We start from the raw sequence: 17,653 nt of genomic DNA on the forward strand, positions 1-17,653 counted from the left end.
CTCAAGTTTCCCTAGTAAGTGCAAGCCCCTATCATCCAAGTACATATTGACTGCCCTGTGAAGAAATGAACGCAACAATGCTTCCCGTACATAGGTGGCTTATCTGGTTTTGTATTAAAACAGTGACACGACATCAACATCACATTTCAGTTACTGATTAGGGTTACGAGTTAAACATACACATATGCACATAGTATAAATATGAGTAAAAAATAAAACAATGAGAATGAAATTTATTGGTTGATGCAGATGTGAAATAGGGTAAGGCAATTTACTATCATTTACTAAAGATGTCCAATATATGTATATCACATTCACAAATTCGGGATAATTGATTTTCTATGTTAAAAGTGAACAAATCCAATAAGTGAAATTAATTAATTAACATTTTCTTAATTTCCACTGTTGTGCGGGGTCCCTTGGATCCAGAAGTGCTAGCTCCAACTTTAGTCCAACCCCGGTAGACACACTTCAATTCAAAACTAAACTTTAAGCTTTGTGTATGAAACAAGGGAGAATGAGAAAAAAACTTACCCGGTATTACGTAGGCTGTTTCTTCCATAAGGATCATAGTGTTGGTTGTATATAGTATAATAATTTGTGCCACTGACTCGAGTCATATACCAGTAACCATCAGACCTGGGAGGTTGACCGTACTGTTAAAGATAAAATAAAATACAATTTGAATTAATTTGGTGTAGGTGCTCAAATAGTTTTTGTGTCGTGCAATATTCATGATGGACCGCAATGCAAAAAACATGATAAGGATTTGACATCAGTCACGAACAAACCCTCCAACTCGTTGGTCTCTCGCATGTACCGCAATGATTATGATTTTCCGAAGGCATGTCTCTGGTCAGGAAATTTTGAAAAACTACACTCTAAGAAATGGGCTTAACATATTTTTGGGTTAAAAACTGGTCAATCTTGGACGAGGTAAAGTCAATCCGTGGTGGAGTAAACTTCATAACCCTAAGTCATATTGCATACAAAATAACCTCGATACGGGTAAAAGCCACCAATTTACTCGTGGGTGTATTACCACAACTTCATAAGGAGTTATAGTTATCTAGCTCGAGTAAAAAGTGGAGCGGTTATTTAGATTTTGCAAGCCAGACCACGCCGCTCATTCCGTCTTCAAGTGCGTCTCCTTCCCTGCTGATGCAGGACTTGGAGAAAATATTTCTTTAATTATTTTATTTATTCAATTATTTGAAATTCGACATGAGTCAAGCGGAGGTACATAGAGTTCTCACGCAGTGTGGATTGGCCGAATATATCACTAAATTTGAAGGTAAGACAATTAAACCCTTTTAACTTCAGTTGTTTGGTAAATCATAAACAAAGTATCTATAAATAATTTTGAATAATTTTTTCTTCTAGAGCGTCGTATTATCGATGAATATTTTCTGGAACAAAGGAGGACCTCGCATTACTTACATATTTCCAGAATTGAACACAGGACAAAGTTTTTCAACACGCTTAGCAAAATTAAAGCCGGCTCGGTATATGTATGTTTCAAGTGTATTGCCAAATTTATTGATTTTGACAGTTTTTCCAAACATTAGACCGAGTCTCACGAGTTAAAGACACATAGTGATTGTTGTACCATGTAATTAATTTGTGTTTAAAAGCTGTTATTATTATAAAGTCAAATAAATAAATTATAAATTAATAATTTAACAATTTTGATTTATTTGCATTTGGCGCATCTGGCATTGCAACCCATAAAAAAGTAACAGTAACCCGACCTGTGTAACGCTGCAGAGTTTCTGAGTAAAGTTTACACATCATAGGGTAAAACAGATTACCCCGTTTTGGGTTGATCGCCAACTCAACGTGAAGTAAAGTTGGTTACCCCTTTGCACTTTTGGGCTAGCTAACCCTGTACAGCGTCGTCGGCCTTTTTACCACGCTACGGATTGACTTTTACTCGGTATGGGCTTATTAGTTTTAAGTGTGTTCAAAATGTTTCATTGTTCAATATTATACGTAGGTACATAATAAAACGACTCCATATCTTGAACTACAATGGAAGCGAAAAAATGGGCTTCTATAAATATAGGACAAACAGGATTTTTGGCCATTAGGTCGCGATTTTCGTAACTCTAGCCGCCTTGCGTGGGTCTCTCGGGGGCAAATGGGGTCATATATATAATCAGACCCCTCGGTAGTAATGATTCATTGATCGGGTGCAACATGTCCAATGGACACGTGCCCGATGAACCCTACTCTCTGCAAATGTGATATCTAAGACTTGCCGACTGTCCAAACTGCAGATTTAAATTGAGAGAGGTGTGAGAAATTTAACCTGTTGAGCAAACCCTTTACAGTTTATTAAAATGCATGTGCATAGAACACTAATTATTTTACCCATATGAATGAGTAAAATCCGTTGGTGTGCATTGCATACTGCCATGGGTTTGATCCTCCAAGTGCAGATCGAAACGTGTACATAGTTGATTCATAAATTCCCGCACAAGCATTTCTGGTGATAAATCCCAAAGTATTAGAGCTATTGGTTAGAAATTTTTATGGATGAACAAGGGATTAATATGGTTTAGAAATCATAACTTCTTTTTCAAGACTTCCTCCAAAGGCTTAAGCAGAAGACATAAGTCGTGACGAAAACTGAACGATCGCTGCACGCACGGTTTTCAGGGGAAAAGCGCCCAGATCTTCAGTAAGTATGACCTCAGGCCTTTCATGCTTTTATGAGACTTAGTACATATCTGTATCTATAATTTCTACCACCAGTCATAATTTAAGGGATTAAGGTCCGCAGATGCTGAGGGTCGTTCCATCGACGAACTAAATTCATAAAAATTCGATCGAAGTCAGTTTTGGAGAATTTTTGCACTATTCTCGGTAGCAGAGCATTGTTGAAAGTCAAATGTTATTTTTCGAATAGTTCATGGTCCATGGGTTTAACCATTGGCTCAGGAGCATTCTGCAAATATTTCTTGACCTGAATCTTTATTACTTGCGGTGAAAAACAGGGATTTCCATTCTCCAGCCAATTCGCTCCCTTTCACACCATGTTGGTGACTTTTTATTAGCTCACCCTGCATAGCACGGGAGCTATTGAATTCCTCTTGTCCGTCCGTCCGTCCGTCTGTATGTTAACGACCTTTTTGCATCAATTGATGCTAATTAAAAATCCCCTTGTCCATTATAGACTTGTTTGGTCCCACCATTGGTATAGAACAATCCGAGCGCAAATGGTGCAAGTTAATTCAGCAAATAGATCGAGATAATAATTTTGGAATAAGTAGCACCGTTAGTACCGAGCAATTGGTTATTAAAAATGATGCGTAACAAGTGGGCCATCTATTTCCCCCCAAAAATCATGTCAGAATTCTGTTCTAAGATCTGTTTACAAAAGAAAGAAACTTTTGAAAAAATGCCAGTAAAATCCAAAAAACTTAATTAATGCCAAAGAAATTTTCAAGGATTATAAACAAGGTCTCGACCATTCAATTTTTTGCTTGATACGAACCATTGACCCCCATCCTTCATATCTGGCGAATTTGTTGTCTCGCGGTCCCAAGAGGTGCTTTGCCACTCTTTCTCGCTGCCACTCTTGAGGTGTGTGCCCGAATGTGAGGGAATCTTACCAAGTTTTTGGGTGATTTTGTTCGACGACTATATTCTCTCTTGGATAAAGGCCAAAATCGTTCAATTGTTCTTGCCCGAGGGACGTAGGGAGCATATTCCTTTTTTGCAACAAAATCGATTTTTTTCGACCGCAGGTAGTCCAGAACAACTTTTTAATAATGACATGTTGCCGTGTCCGGCCAGAAAAGTACCTTACGATTATTGATAAAGTGGATCAAGATCTTCTTTACACAATCGTTCAGATATCTCTCCGAGGTCATGGTGGCTGTGGTCACGAACGGCTTTGAGACGTCCCCCAATGAGTCCAATGCTTGCCCAATTATGTGCTATGTGGGGAATTTTGACTTCGACGTGTATTTGAAGGAATCTTTAAACGTTTACTTATTAGTACATGAGTAGTACTTCCTCCCAGGGACTTCGTCTGGATCAATCGAGCACTTGGTCTCATCATCAATGACCAGAATCACGGGCATGTTTTGCTTGACTCGTTTTTCAGCAATCTGCCGAGGATTGGGCTTTGCGCTTTTTTGCTGACATTGGTTGTACTTTAGTGCAGGTGTCGCCTTATGGGAATTGACCCCCAATTTCGTAGGTTTAATGTCATGTAAACTTAATTTTGATATTTTCAATTTGTAGCCCAAATTACCATCTGATATCCCAAGGTTATTTTGGCATCCCTGCTGAACTTCACGTATTACTTTGGGGGTCGCTACACGAGCTGGATGATTTTTTTATTTTTTGAATTCAGCATTCCTCCTCCCCTCATACATATCTAAAACTCTGCAAATTGCCCCATTATGAATTTTTTCTCTTTCGAATTGGCTATTAACCATTATCCGACCGCGCTCGCACACGTTTTCGTAGCAGTGGCAAATCATTTTTGCGAGATGCTCTGAATTTTTTATTCTCATTTTTGAACTATTCGAGATATTGACTTCTGGTTTTCAGATTTGGATAGTCAATCGTATGGACTACAAAACTACCGCGCTCCAACTCAATGACAATTTCTCTTTCATGTAAATAAATGACATTTTTCAAAAGTTTCTTTCTTTTGTAAGCAGATCTTATTTGTTCGATTGTCCTGCACCATTAATGCAAAATTATTTGAAAATTCTATTCTAATCTATTTGCTCCATTATTCTGCACCATTGACGCTAAAATATATAAATTTTATACTTGCGGTTATTCAGCACATTTGGTCTAAAGTTAAATGAAAGTAATTCCGACATTTTATATATTTTCCCGTTTGTATTGCACCATCGGTGCAAGAATGTATAAGAGTCATGATCTATTTTGTCGGCTTATTTTGCACCTTCAGTGCTAACTTCTGTCTAAATAATTATGACAGGGTGAACTACTTCTAACGTTACTACGGTTTATTAGCTCACCCTGCGTAGCACGGGAGCTATTGAATTCCTCTTGTCCGTCCGTCCGTCCGTCTGTTAACGACCTTTTTGCATCAATTGATGCTAATTATAATGTACCAGGTCCATTTTATTATAAATTAATAGCACCATTGGTGTCTAACAATTGGTAACACAAAATGATGCGAAATAATTGGGGGAAGCGATGTAAAACGCACCAATAGTGCGGAATATCCGGAAAAGATAATCCTACAATTTTGGCATAAAGTTATCAAAGTTAAAGTTGGCCCGTCGCCTCTGATGCTGCGCAGGTGGTGCATACTAAGTCGGGCTTTTCATATTTTTTCCGTTTATTTTGCACCCTTGGTGCAAGAATATATGAAAATTATGATCTCTTTTGTCGGCTTATTCCGCACCTTTGGTGCAAAGTTATGTCCAAATCATTATGAACCTTATTTTGCTCCTTATTCTACACTATTGATGCAAAAAATCTCAAAATTCTACACCTACATATTTCGGTTATAATGCACCATTGGAACCAAATTATAGAGTTTTATACTTCTTTTGTGCACTTATTCGGCACCATTGGTGCAAAATTATATACATCCTTATTTATATTGCAGGGTGAGCTACTTCTAACGTTACTACGGTTTATTTACTTCCGCGTACCTAAATGGATGTCAGATGTCCGTAGAGCAAATATTTGTCCAATCAAGGGATCCTCACTGAAGGCATCCTTTCTGATAGACATGAACACTTTCACATGAAAAAGGTGCGTGCCGCAACCGATCAGCCATCTGCCCCGGCTTACGTCTTCTGTGTGAGCCCTTGGAGGAAATCTTCAAAAAGAAGTTATGATTTTTAAACCATATTAGTACCTTGTTCATCCATAAAAATTTCTAACTAATAGCTCTAATACTTTGGGGTTTGCCACCAGAACTGCTTGTGCGGGAATTTATGAATCAACTATACATACGCTTGGTCAGAAAATCTTCGAAAATATTGAAAATTTCAAAAAAGTTGAGTTTGCTATTGAACGTGATAGAGCAACTATCTGGGATCACAAAAATGTAAATTTTTTGAAAATCTGACCAAAACTCGATTTTTGGCGATGAATTTAGTGCGGCAACTCTGGGGGTTTGGGCGCCTTTGAGGGGGTGTGGCGGGCGTAAGTGGGCTCATGGAGTCTAACCCTCCTTCACTTTTTCTACACTCATGTAGTACTACAACATATCCAAAGGAGATCGAAATCGGGGCCCGACAAGTAGTGACCTTCTACTCCTTAATATATCTGTGCATACTTAAATATTCCAGGAACCACACTTGTGCTTTGTTGGAACAATTGTCGGAAATTCGGTAAGTGTGTATTTGGTTTCCGTTGGTAAGGTTCGAAAAGTAGACATCGAGAGCCTGCGTTGGGGCATTAAAGTTAAGTATTCGTTTAACAGGAATTTGTGTAAAATACAAAATATGATTTTTAGTTACCCTATCGGCCTGAACGTTAATAACCAAGTAATTATCCAAATCTACAGGCGTAGTTGTTCTAATAGTGGTTGTTGTTGGCCTTGTCGTAGCTGGTGTGGTTGTAGTTGGCCTTGTCGTAGTTGGTGTGGTTGTAGTTGGCCTTGTCGTAGTTGGTGTGGTTGTTGTTGGCCTTGTCGTAGCTGGTGTGGTTGTAGTTGGCCTTGTCGTAGTTGGTGTGGTTGTTGTTGGCCTTGTTGTAGTTGGTGTAGTTGTTGTTGGTGTGGTTGTAGTTGGTGTGGTTGTAGTTGGTGTGGTTGTTGTTGGTGTGGTTGTAGTTGGTGTGGTTGTAGTTAGAGTAGTTGTGGGCGCGGTTACTATAGTAGAAGCACTAAAGGTTTACAGAATCAAACTTTTAACATTCCTTTACAGCTTTTTTATCCCATACATAGATCAGACATAGAACACGAATTACGAGAAACATTTGAGAAAACTTTGTAGCGAATTGATCTCTGACTATATATGCAAACTTAGCTAAAGGTATAAATACTTTTGTAATTTTTAATTTTTTTGCCTGCTAAATTTGAACGCATCTATTTACATACATATGCTGACATATTTACACACGCGTCAAGTGTTTTTCGAAATACATTTAAGTAAAGTCACATAATAATCTTCAGCATAATTTCTTAAAAATCCATTTTTGAAATATTACATACTTATCTGACCATACTATGTAGATATATATGTGCCTAAGCGCAATGTCATCACTTTTCAAAACCGCACTTAAAAAAGTTACGGTGAGCGTAAAAGTTACCTTAGAGGCGGAAGGATTTTGATGTGTATCAAAATGCTCAGGATGAGTTTCCCACACTTATTAAAACTCAAATCCTTGATGTAGATGAGTTTTAGGGTTTGAGGTCAAGAAATCATAACCATTTAACCTACCAGTACTGCTGGGAATGGTAAAATAAGTAAGTGAGGGACCCATCTCACAACAAAAGCGATTGGCTACAAGGTTGTCAAACCTCAAAGTGTTGTTTGCTTCAACTCAACCATAGTTTAGTTACAATGCAGAGGTGTAAGAGCGACCACGCGACTTTCACCCTCAGAAATAAGCCTACACCTATTTTTGCGTTTTTCAGAATGCACGTGGCTGAATTTTCATATAAAAGATTAGTCAAAATCAAGGTTTTCAAAACCCTGGAAGTTTTCCAATTTTAACCAGATAATAATAATTAATAACAAGTTTTGTTCCGAATTACTTCCCCAAAAATTATAAAAATTTGATGTCTCAATTTTTTAAACGCGAGAAACGTTTTTTTTAATAAGAGTTAAAAAAACAAGTTTCTTTATTAAATCTTAGTATAAAGTGTATCGCAGAGTATGTGTGAAAAAAATATGTATCACAAAAAGTATCGAAAAATCTGACTACGCAGCAGTCGCACAAATAAGTCCCTAAACTTAAAAAAAACGCAGAAATCGCAGACAAATCCTAAAAAAACGCAGAAAATCGTAGAAAAAGTCCGTAAGAATTAGAGAGAGAGAAAGCGGACTACAAATAGTACACTTCCTCCAGTTCCTTTCCTGGAGGAAGTGTACCCAGAATCGAAGCAACGTTCCCATGTTGGGAAAACGGGAAAGAGTTAAAAAATGATTTTTTTAATAATTTCAAATGGCGACAAACCTAGATGACGCTTCGGTCGTTACTATAACGCAAGGAGTGACTGCTTCATAATTACAGACGAGTAAATCTTGATCCCACACCGTCCCAGGCGGGCAGCATTGCACAATCGCGTCGCCGTTTCCACACTCGATAAATTTCCTACAGTCGTACGGATATGGAAAATAAGTTGGCACGTTTTCCCATGGCGGACATCCATCGTACTATTGAAAACGAAGTTATTATGTAAAAGTAGACTATAAGCCCGTCACCCGCAGGGCGACGGGCTTCTTTGATTTTCGTGAAAATTAAGTGGTATTGTTCATAATTCGACCGAAATATTTTTTTTACTGTATCTATATTATTAGCTGGTAATGTCTGTTTACAAGGGGAGTGAAACTTTCTCCACTTTCACTTCCGTCACGGAAAATTACTTTCACTTCCGTTGCAGACAAACATTTCCAGCTTATAATATAGATAAATAAATATTCCTATTTAATTCCTGATAATTAAATACTTACTTCTGGGAGAAGAATCGATTCGCAAGTTGGTCCGGTACTTTGAGAATTGATTTTTCCAATGTTATAAATATGAACCAAGAGGATCAAAAATAGCTTGCAAGTTTGCATTGTTGCGCATGACATATTTTTTGTACATGTATCTAGTCTTACCACGTGTTGTGAAGTAATACATAATTGTGCTTCAGATTATTCACTTTTATACCTCTTGTACTTCCAATCTTCTCGGTAAAACACTAATTAACTTGATTTCGGCCAAGATAAGGCTAAAATATGATATAATGATGACTTCAGCGTACCATGTTATCATTGAGGATAACATTTCAAATGTAATCTATTGCGCAATCCTCTGACGTAAATGGTGATAATTACAGGTACATGCCTACTAATTTAAATTCAAAAGTTTTCAACGAATTTTAAGAAATTATCAATTCATTCCGATAATTGCAAGTAATCTTGACAAGTAATTATTATTTCAAGCAGACACATATGTATCAATCATAAATACAGGTATCTCATTTTGTACACGCTGCCCACCAGGGTTAGCTACCCAGGGTTTTTGTGGCGTGGTGTTTTTGGGGATTTTGAGGGTTGGAGTTTTTTGGGTTTTTTGGGGGGTTTTTGGGGTATTAAATCTCCGGAAATACTATAATGCTAAATGAGGTTTTTCCCGGTTTTTATGGGTTTTTGTAAGCTTTTAGGGCGGATTGAAACATATTGGATCAATGAAAATTAAATTTTCAGAATCACCATGAAAGTTTGAGCATTTCTATGTGCGACTTGAATTTCCAAGTATCCAATTCTGATTTGCTTGTTAAATATGAACTTTTGACTTAAAAATCAAAGTCAATAAAAATGCTGACAATTTTATGCTGAATTTGTATATTAAATTATTTAGTTTAACTTTAGCATATAATTTTAACAATGCTGTTCCAACCAGCCCCATAACGTAAAAACCCAAGAACCTCAAAACCACTTGAAGAAACCCTCGGGTTGGGTTTTTCTAAGAAAAACCTAAGGGTATTCCGAACCATGGTGCCCATGCTCAAACTGTAATGGAATAACCTATGAAATAACTAATAACTAATAACTAATAACGGGTAATAACTAAGGAAATGACATAACGGCCCAGGGAGGAAAGATATCACCCAGTTCCATTGTTATCAATACTAACTAGTAAGTGAATTTTGTGTCTAAGAGCCAATAAAAATCTGTTCATCTCCGAGTGTTTTAACATCATGAAGATTTTGTTTATTTAAAGTTAAGTTACAGATGACAGATTAAGTAATGTTCAGAAAATACAGGTTTTTAGATATAATACAATCTTCATTTCTTAAGAAACCGAACGGAGACTTAAAAATCTTCAAATTAATATAAAGACGAAAGGAAGGTAAATACAAAAAAAAATAAATTGGAAACCTTTATGCATGGAACATTAAATATGCTTTCACGGTATGTGATTTTTGTATGTTAATGTATGTTATTGACTAAATCATTCATTAAATATTCATTCCAATTTTGAATAAACCGTAGTAACGTTAGAAGTAGCTCACCCTGTCATAAAGATTTGCACCAAAGGTGCTGAATAAGCCGACAAAATGGATTATAACTCTCATAGATTCTTGCACCAATGGTGCAATGTAAACGGAAAAATATTTTTTTAAATCCGGAAGTAGTTTGCACCACTAGTGCAACATTTGCAACCAACGGGATGCATAATTTTGAAGACTTTGAAAAAACTGAATGGCTCTTTCTCCCGCAATTCTGCATCATTGGTGGTTAGGGCATCCTTTCCCCAATTATTTATTATAAAATTTATATATTTTAGCGTCAATAGCGTCGAGTAATCGAACAAATAGAACAGAATTCTGACATGAGTTTTGGGGGGAAATAGATGGCCCAATTGTTACGCATCATTGATTTTTGGGGGGAAAAAGATGGCCCAATTGTTACGCATCATTGATTTTTGGGGGGAAAAAGATGGCCCAATTGTTACGCATCATTTTTAATAACCAATTGCTCGGTACTAACGGTGCTACTTATTCCAAAGTTATCGTCCTATCTCTATCTATTTTCTGAGTTAACTTGCACCATTTGCGTCAACGATTGTTTGATACTAATGGTGCTCCTCAGTCCCATACTAATGGAGTAGGGACTTATTAATTAGCATCAATTGATGCAAAAAGGTCGTTAACATACAGACGGACGGACGGACGGACAAGAGGAATTCAATAGCTCCCGTGCTACGCAGGGTGAGCTAATAATCTGATTCTTTGAATATCGAGTGAATATCTATTCAATTCGTGTGAATGAATAATTTTCTGATCAATCTATGAAAAATGATCTGTTTCATCGTTTGGTTTCATTTAATTCGAGAAGTGGCTGACAACCACACTCACAGGGGGTGTGGTTTTTAAAGGTTGAATTACACCACTGCAATATCCTTGAGTTGCTGGGAAAATTGATATGTCGCATGACCCTGGTTACGCTGATTGGCCGAATGCTAACAACCCCACCCACAGGGGGTGTGACCTCCAAAATTTTAGCGATACCACTGAAATCCCCTTGACGTGCTGAGAAAATTGATATGCCGCATGACCAGGTTTAAGTCGATTCACTGGATAGTGACGGCCACACCCACAGGGGGTGTGGTTTACTAAATTTTAACTACACCACAGAAATCCCCTTGGCGAGCTGAGAAAATTGATATGTCACATGACCAGGTTTAAATTTATCCCTTGGATACCGATAGCCACACCCACAGGGGTGTGGCATATTTAAATTTGAAATACGCCACTGAAATCTCCTTACCCGCCTGAGAAAAATGATATGTCGCATGGCGTGCATTGGTAAGGTATTGGCAGAAGCGCCGATAACCACACCCCCTGTCGCCATGGGGTCTACGACAATGGAATGTCGTTCACATAGGGGGCCTTGGTAAGATTACATGTATTGGCGACGTTGAATTTCGGAAACTACGGTGGGGGAAATTTTTTTACTAAATTAAGTGTGTTGATTTGACATTTGACCACCCCCACAATCACTCCAAAGCAGGGGGTGCGGCCTACTAGTCGCTGAATATGATGACCTGACTGTTGCCGCCAAGAATTTACTCCCAGGTCCGTCGAATCCAGTTGTAGAATTTTCAAATTCGATGAAGAAGTGTTACTTGTTTTTTGACCTTGTGACCTAGATCTCGAGGGGGTGGGGCCGAATTTGAAAAATCTGAAAATACATATTTTTCCCAAGGCTCCAAGGTTTCCAAAATGGGCGCCATCTTGAAAATCCATCAACAACTGACCGTGCAATTAATTTCGAAACTTTACATGTTGTTACTTATGGAGAGGTCGGCCATTTAGCCTCCCGAGAAACCCAACCATTCCCTTGCTCAGTACTTTCTGGATTTTTGATAGAACAATACATATAACTAAGGGGAGAAACAAGACATATGTATAAGTTAATAGCCAATTATTTTTGCTTGTCTAAAATTTGTTCAACTGACAATGGAACGGTTTGTCAAGCTATCTTTATACACCCGAATTGTCTAACGAGTTACCAGGGTTGGCCAAGGTACTTTGTTTCAAAGATACAAGATGCAGGATACAAAATATTGTAACGAAACATTAAGATACAAGATATAACTTGTATCTTGTATCTGATATCTTGTATCTTGTTAAATTATCTTGGCCAACCCTGCGAGTTACATATAACCAACATCATTGTTAGTCATTGTATTCACGAGATACGGATCTAGCAGACAAGCAGGCGGACGATTTAAAAAAGTGTGTCCCTACTGCATAAAGTGATTGACAAGTTAGTTATTAAAAGATTGTCATGGTTATGAGTTAATAAACCGTGGTAAACGAAATGTAGCAAGGGGGTGAAAACATACGGAATTGTCTTTATGGCACGCCCACAACGTTTTTCAGCACTTCCTCGCCATTGTCCTACATCACCCCACGTCTCGTTTTGCCCCGTTTTGACACCCCACTCGAACATACACGACAATGCCTTTCAATAGACACCCCACATAACAAATGACATGTTTTAGACATTCGACATCATCCACACGGTCATGGGGTCGTCGTTCGTCGAAATGATCGTGACTTCTTTAATCCCCGCCAAAAAATGGAGGAAACAAAGAATTAGACCACTTTGACCCTTGGCGTCATCAGCGTGGCGCCTTATGACCTACAACGCCCTTCTTCGAACTCATCCGTACTTTAAAAAATAGAAACACGTTGGCAAAAACCGCATGTCGAAATTCGAATCGGTTCTAAAGTTATCGTAGACACAGACAGACAGACGGACAGACAAGACATTTCCATAAAGGGGTTTTCACCCCTTAGTAATGGAGTTAATTGAGTATGTTACATAAGCTGCGTGACGCATTTACACCCGTATGAATATTAGTGGGTCAGCAGTTAAGCGGAATGTGTAATAATCAATCCATTATAATGGATTGTCTGAATTAACTGAATTCTGGACTTGGTTGCGTTATCGTGTAACTGATATAATGCATTATATCAATTACACGATTACGCAACCAAGTCCAGAATTCAGTTAATTTTGGGATGTTATACAACACTTGAGTGTAAATAGGTACCATTGTGATTTTCCTACGTATGTAGCTTTAACCGTTTTACCGGTCACCGTTTTAACGTTTTCAGTTTGAAAACGAAAAAATATAGGTGGGCTTATTTTTCAGCTTGAACAGCTTAAAATTAGTGCATATAAATATGTTGACACTAATGATTACTATGGTTACGCATGTAAGTTTTTTATTGACAACCCAAATCCATACAGGGTGGTTAAAATGTCAGGTTACAATGGAAAATTTTTCCATGGGAAAAATTCGTAAATATCCATTAGTTACTGATTTGGGATTGAGATTTTTATTAATTTTTATCAAAACCTATTGAATACTGATGACAAAATTCTTAAAATATTGAATTTCAGAGGCAGATGTTCGGTAACTAATGGAGGTTTGTGGATTTTTTCCCATTGACAAATTTTCCATTGTAACCTGACATTTAAACCACCCTGTATGTATATAAGGATGTATTTAAATTTAAATTTAAACTAACCCATTAATCTGTAACGAAGACAGCCGTTTTATACGAAATGGTTTAACTCGAGAGTAAGATAACAGTCGTCCCAAAAAATCGTTGTCATGTCGGTAAACAAGTAAAACAATTGTTGTTTCTTGGAGGTCATGAATTTTCACCCCTTTTCCTTCTCTGCTGCCTGGAATTTGTTGCAATTTTGAGAGATTTCACCTATCCCAAAACAATGCTAAATTTGAACCTTCTGCTACCGCAAATTTGGACATTTCACAATATAACGAAATGCTAAATTTTTGAGCTTTCAGTGTTTCGAGTTTTATTAAAACTCCTGAATTCCTTCTAACTACAAGATACTTTTAGCACCCCACTTTCTGTGAAGAAAAGTTGTTGCTGTTTTATATCGAAAGAATCAACAAATTCGCAACCACCCGAAACCAATTCGCCAACTTATGACCATCGATGGTCATGGGACATTAAATAGTTGATGGATCAAATTATATTTCAGGATTATGTACGAAACACCCAATATGTGCTACGAGGCATTGGATATTCGATAAGATAAGCAACCCATGTACATAATACCTAAATACTTAATCCATAAGCCTCCCCAAAAAATAAACCGCATTCCAGCCTCAGTTATAAAACAAGGTGGTACATTTATGAATTGAAGCATAACTCATCCCATCGATAAGCTCACCTTCACGCGAGCTTTGTCGAGGTGACAATGCACATTTTATACAAACCTCACCTCGTCCTCTATCTCAACCATTTCACTATCACCTTTACAAAAACCGATGATACTGAAACCCACATTCAACAAGTATCTAATGAGACCATGGCCCTCTCGAGATTCAATCCTTATCTGAAATTCCACCCATCACCCCGCGTTGGGATTTTCCCATAAAAAATCCTTGTTCTCCGCAAATCGACACAATTCCGTCTCCTCCAGCGCCCCGTCGCCATGTCCAAATTCCTCCTTTTCCTCGCCCTCTTCGCCGCAACGGCCGCGCATGCAGCGTCCTCCTCCAAAATTGAGCCTCGTCTAGCGGCCACTCTCGCCTACTCGTCATCCCCGGCCAGCGTTCTCGTCTCCTTTCCAGGAACGACGGGGCCAGTCCTGGTCTTCTTTGAGAAGACCGCTTTCACCAGCCGAGGTGCCAAAGCGACCGCGATTGCCACCGAGCTTCGCGCCAATTCTTCCCAAGCTCAATCCGAAGCTCGCGCCCTGCTCGATTCTGCCTCCATTTAATACGAAGTCTTCTGGATCACGAATCAAATCTACGTTCGTAACGCGGATGCCGTCCTCGTCTCCAAATTGGCCGGACTGCCTTCCGTGTCCGAAATTTCGCAAGAGTTTCAAGTCTCCTTCATCCCGCATCACAATGAAGGACTAAACCCTGCCCGAAAAGCAGGTACTTCATGATTACATCTGATGGCTCGCAACTAATTATAATTTTCAACCAGTTTCAAATTTTTGACGACAAACATGAAAAATCTACACTCTTAACGTTTGTATTTTTCAATTAGACCTTTTTCTTAATAAGAAATGCGTAAAAAACTGTCTAATTTTAAAATACAAACCATAATAATCCGGTAAAGTCACGCAGGTAATGATTTCGTCGTAATAAATTTGGTGATAATATTTTACCAGGTAGTAAAAATCCGTTACCATCATGGTAAAACTTTATTACCAAGCCACTACCATACGGTACAACTTATTCTTACCACTTTGTTAGAGTCAAATACCAGTGCCTTTCGGCAGTGTTTATCACCAGATTATTTACAACGTACTTTTTAACATTGGTCGGTCGTTATAGGGATCCTCGCCGAGTGGGGAATTGAACACATCGAGGCCCCCGCCGCCTGGGCCCTTCCCGGGGGAAATAACGGCACTGGCGTCATCGTGGCCAATATCGATACTGGCGTCCACGCCACACACATCGACCTTGCGGACAATTTCGTTGGAACAAATTACGGCTGGAGGGACGTTACCCTGTTCGGTTCGGAGACCCCGAGAGACGACAATGGTCACGGGACTCACACCATGGGCACGATCGTGGGCGCGAACGGAATCGGGGTCACGCCCGGAGCGAGATGGATGGCTTGCAAGGCGCTGAACGCACAAGGGAGCGGAACCAACGCGGGACTTATCAGTTGCGGACAGTGGGTGGCGTGCCCAACCCTGCCGAACGGGGGCAGCCCCGACTGCACCAGAATTCCGCACGTCGTGTCCAACTCTTGGGGTGGCGGTCAAGCTAACGATGAAGTCATCAACACGTGGCACGCGATGGGCATCGTCCCAGTCTTTGCCAACGGTAAGGAAATTGCTCAACTAATTTAAGGCCGATTTAACGCATCGTACGGATGACATTTAATTCAGGGTTCAGCGGTCCCCTTCTCCACGTGCAAAACTGCACAGGATAAAACTACATGCTAAATACATAGAATAATGTCATGAATGTTAATATTTTCAAAAATAGACAAGTTGAAAAGTACGTAATTTACTTTTCAAAAGTTGGATTTATGTATCTATTTACAAACCTACATAAATTTCGATTTACTATGTTTTCTGGTATTTCTGATTAGCATGCCCTCCTTGAATTTCATGTGGAAATATTTATCCATGAGAATCCCTTACTCTGTTTGAGCTTTATTCTCTATAATGTTGGTTGCAATCGAAAATTTCGTATTTCTCTTGGTTAAACCTAGTTCATAATATTCTCTTGTTTCTTCTTCAATAGGATGGGATGTCCTCCAGTATATGATTGCATGTTTCTCAACTAATGGTGCCCCTTCAGTTGTTAGTAAATATGTAGCTTTACAATATGATTATTTTTGTCTCATTAATAGGAAACTCGGGACCCGCATGCACTACGACTTGGTCACCTGCTGACAGTTTGGCTTGGGTGAGGGCACCGAGATTAATCATATTTTATATTTGCCACGGAAGGATTTGTTCTAATTTTCTTATAAAGGTGATTGCTGTAGGCGCTACCATTGATACCAACGGGTTGTTATCGTTCTCGAAGGGACCCACCATTGGAGGTCGACCCAAGCCAGATATCTCAGGTGAGTCATTTCTTTTCAAGGGTAACGATCCGATCCATATTACCACGGAAATCTTAAAACGAGTAAATATTAAACTTAGCTCCTGGCCAGAACATCCGTTCAGCGTGGAACTCCCCGGGCAACAATGCATAGTGAGTCACCCAGGAAATAGAATATTCCATAAATTCAGTTACTAATTTATTTAATTCTGCTAGCGACACCATTTCCGGAACGTCCAATGCTGCTCCGCATGTACATAAGTTGTATTTTCCATTATTTCCTTTAAATTTGATTTTACCAGTGCTAACTGAAAATTTAATGCCAAGGTCGCCGGAGTTGCTGCCCTTCTCAAGGCCCACAACGCATCCCTGACTTGGGAGCAGATTAATGCCAACATGAACGGCAACGCCAACACGGAAAATGTGGTCCCCACCGGACAAAACTGCGGAGGCATTGGCGAGAGTATCTTCCCCGACATGGCGTTCGGAAGTGGCATCGTCAAACCGAGAGTGTCCCTTGCTGCCGCCATTGCTGGAAAATAGATGTTAATTAGTCATAATTTGGAACATGAGTAGTCAGTGGCTACTAAAATTTAATACAATTCGAAAATAAATTAAAAGAACTATTTCTCTCCGATAATTCAATGTCTGTTTTGTTCGGACACTCTAAGTAAAAATAACTAAAATTTATTCAAATTTGAGTAAAAAAAATGGGATGAAACGACTATTAATCCCACGCGGTGCAAATTTTGACTAAAGGTTGAGTAAATTTCACAAAAATTTGACAAATTTTACCCTTTGGTAATGTCATCCTCTTTTGTACGAAACACCTTGAGTAAATTTTGGTTATTTTTATTTGAAGTGTATGTAGATATTTCCATCGTTACTTTTCATGCCACAAAAAAAACATTCCGCT

At 38.8% G+C, this 17,653-nt stretch overlaps 1 protein-coding gene across 2 annotated transcripts; it reads left to right on the plus strand.

Annotated features, from left to right (window-relative positions):
• Positions 1-14,635: 14,635 nt before the first annotated feature.
• Positions 14,636-17,374, plus strand: LOC110856537 (bacillopeptidase F). 2 transcript variants are annotated; one of them, XM_035857162.1, is made up of 7 exons: positions 14,636-15,102; positions 15,508-16,005; positions 16,541-16,596; positions 16,666-16,759; positions 16,839-16,890; positions 16,954-16,990; positions 17,065-17,374. In XM_035857162.1, the coding sequence occupies exons 2-7, from the start codon at positions 15,735-15,737 to the stop codon at positions 17,278-17,280; spliced, it is 726 nt and encodes a 241-aa protein (XP_035713055.1). In that variant the 5' UTR covers positions 14,636-15,102; positions 15,508-15,734; the 3' UTR covers positions 17,281-17,374. The 2 variants fall into 2 exon arrangements, with proteins under 2 accessions (XP_035713055.1, XP_035713054.1); XM_035857161.1 differs by having other exon boundaries at positions 16,541-16,759.
• The last annotated feature ends 279 nt before the right edge of the window (positions 17,375-17,653 follow it).

This window comes from Folsomia candida, unplaced genomic scaffold (assembly GCF_002217175.1).
Source record: "Folsomia candida strain VU population unplaced genomic scaffold, ASM221717v1 Fcan01_Sc016, whole genome shotgun sequence".
Taxonomy (NCBI): domain Eukaryota; kingdom Metazoa; phylum Arthropoda; class Collembola; order Entomobryomorpha; family Isotomidae; genus Folsomia; species Folsomia candida.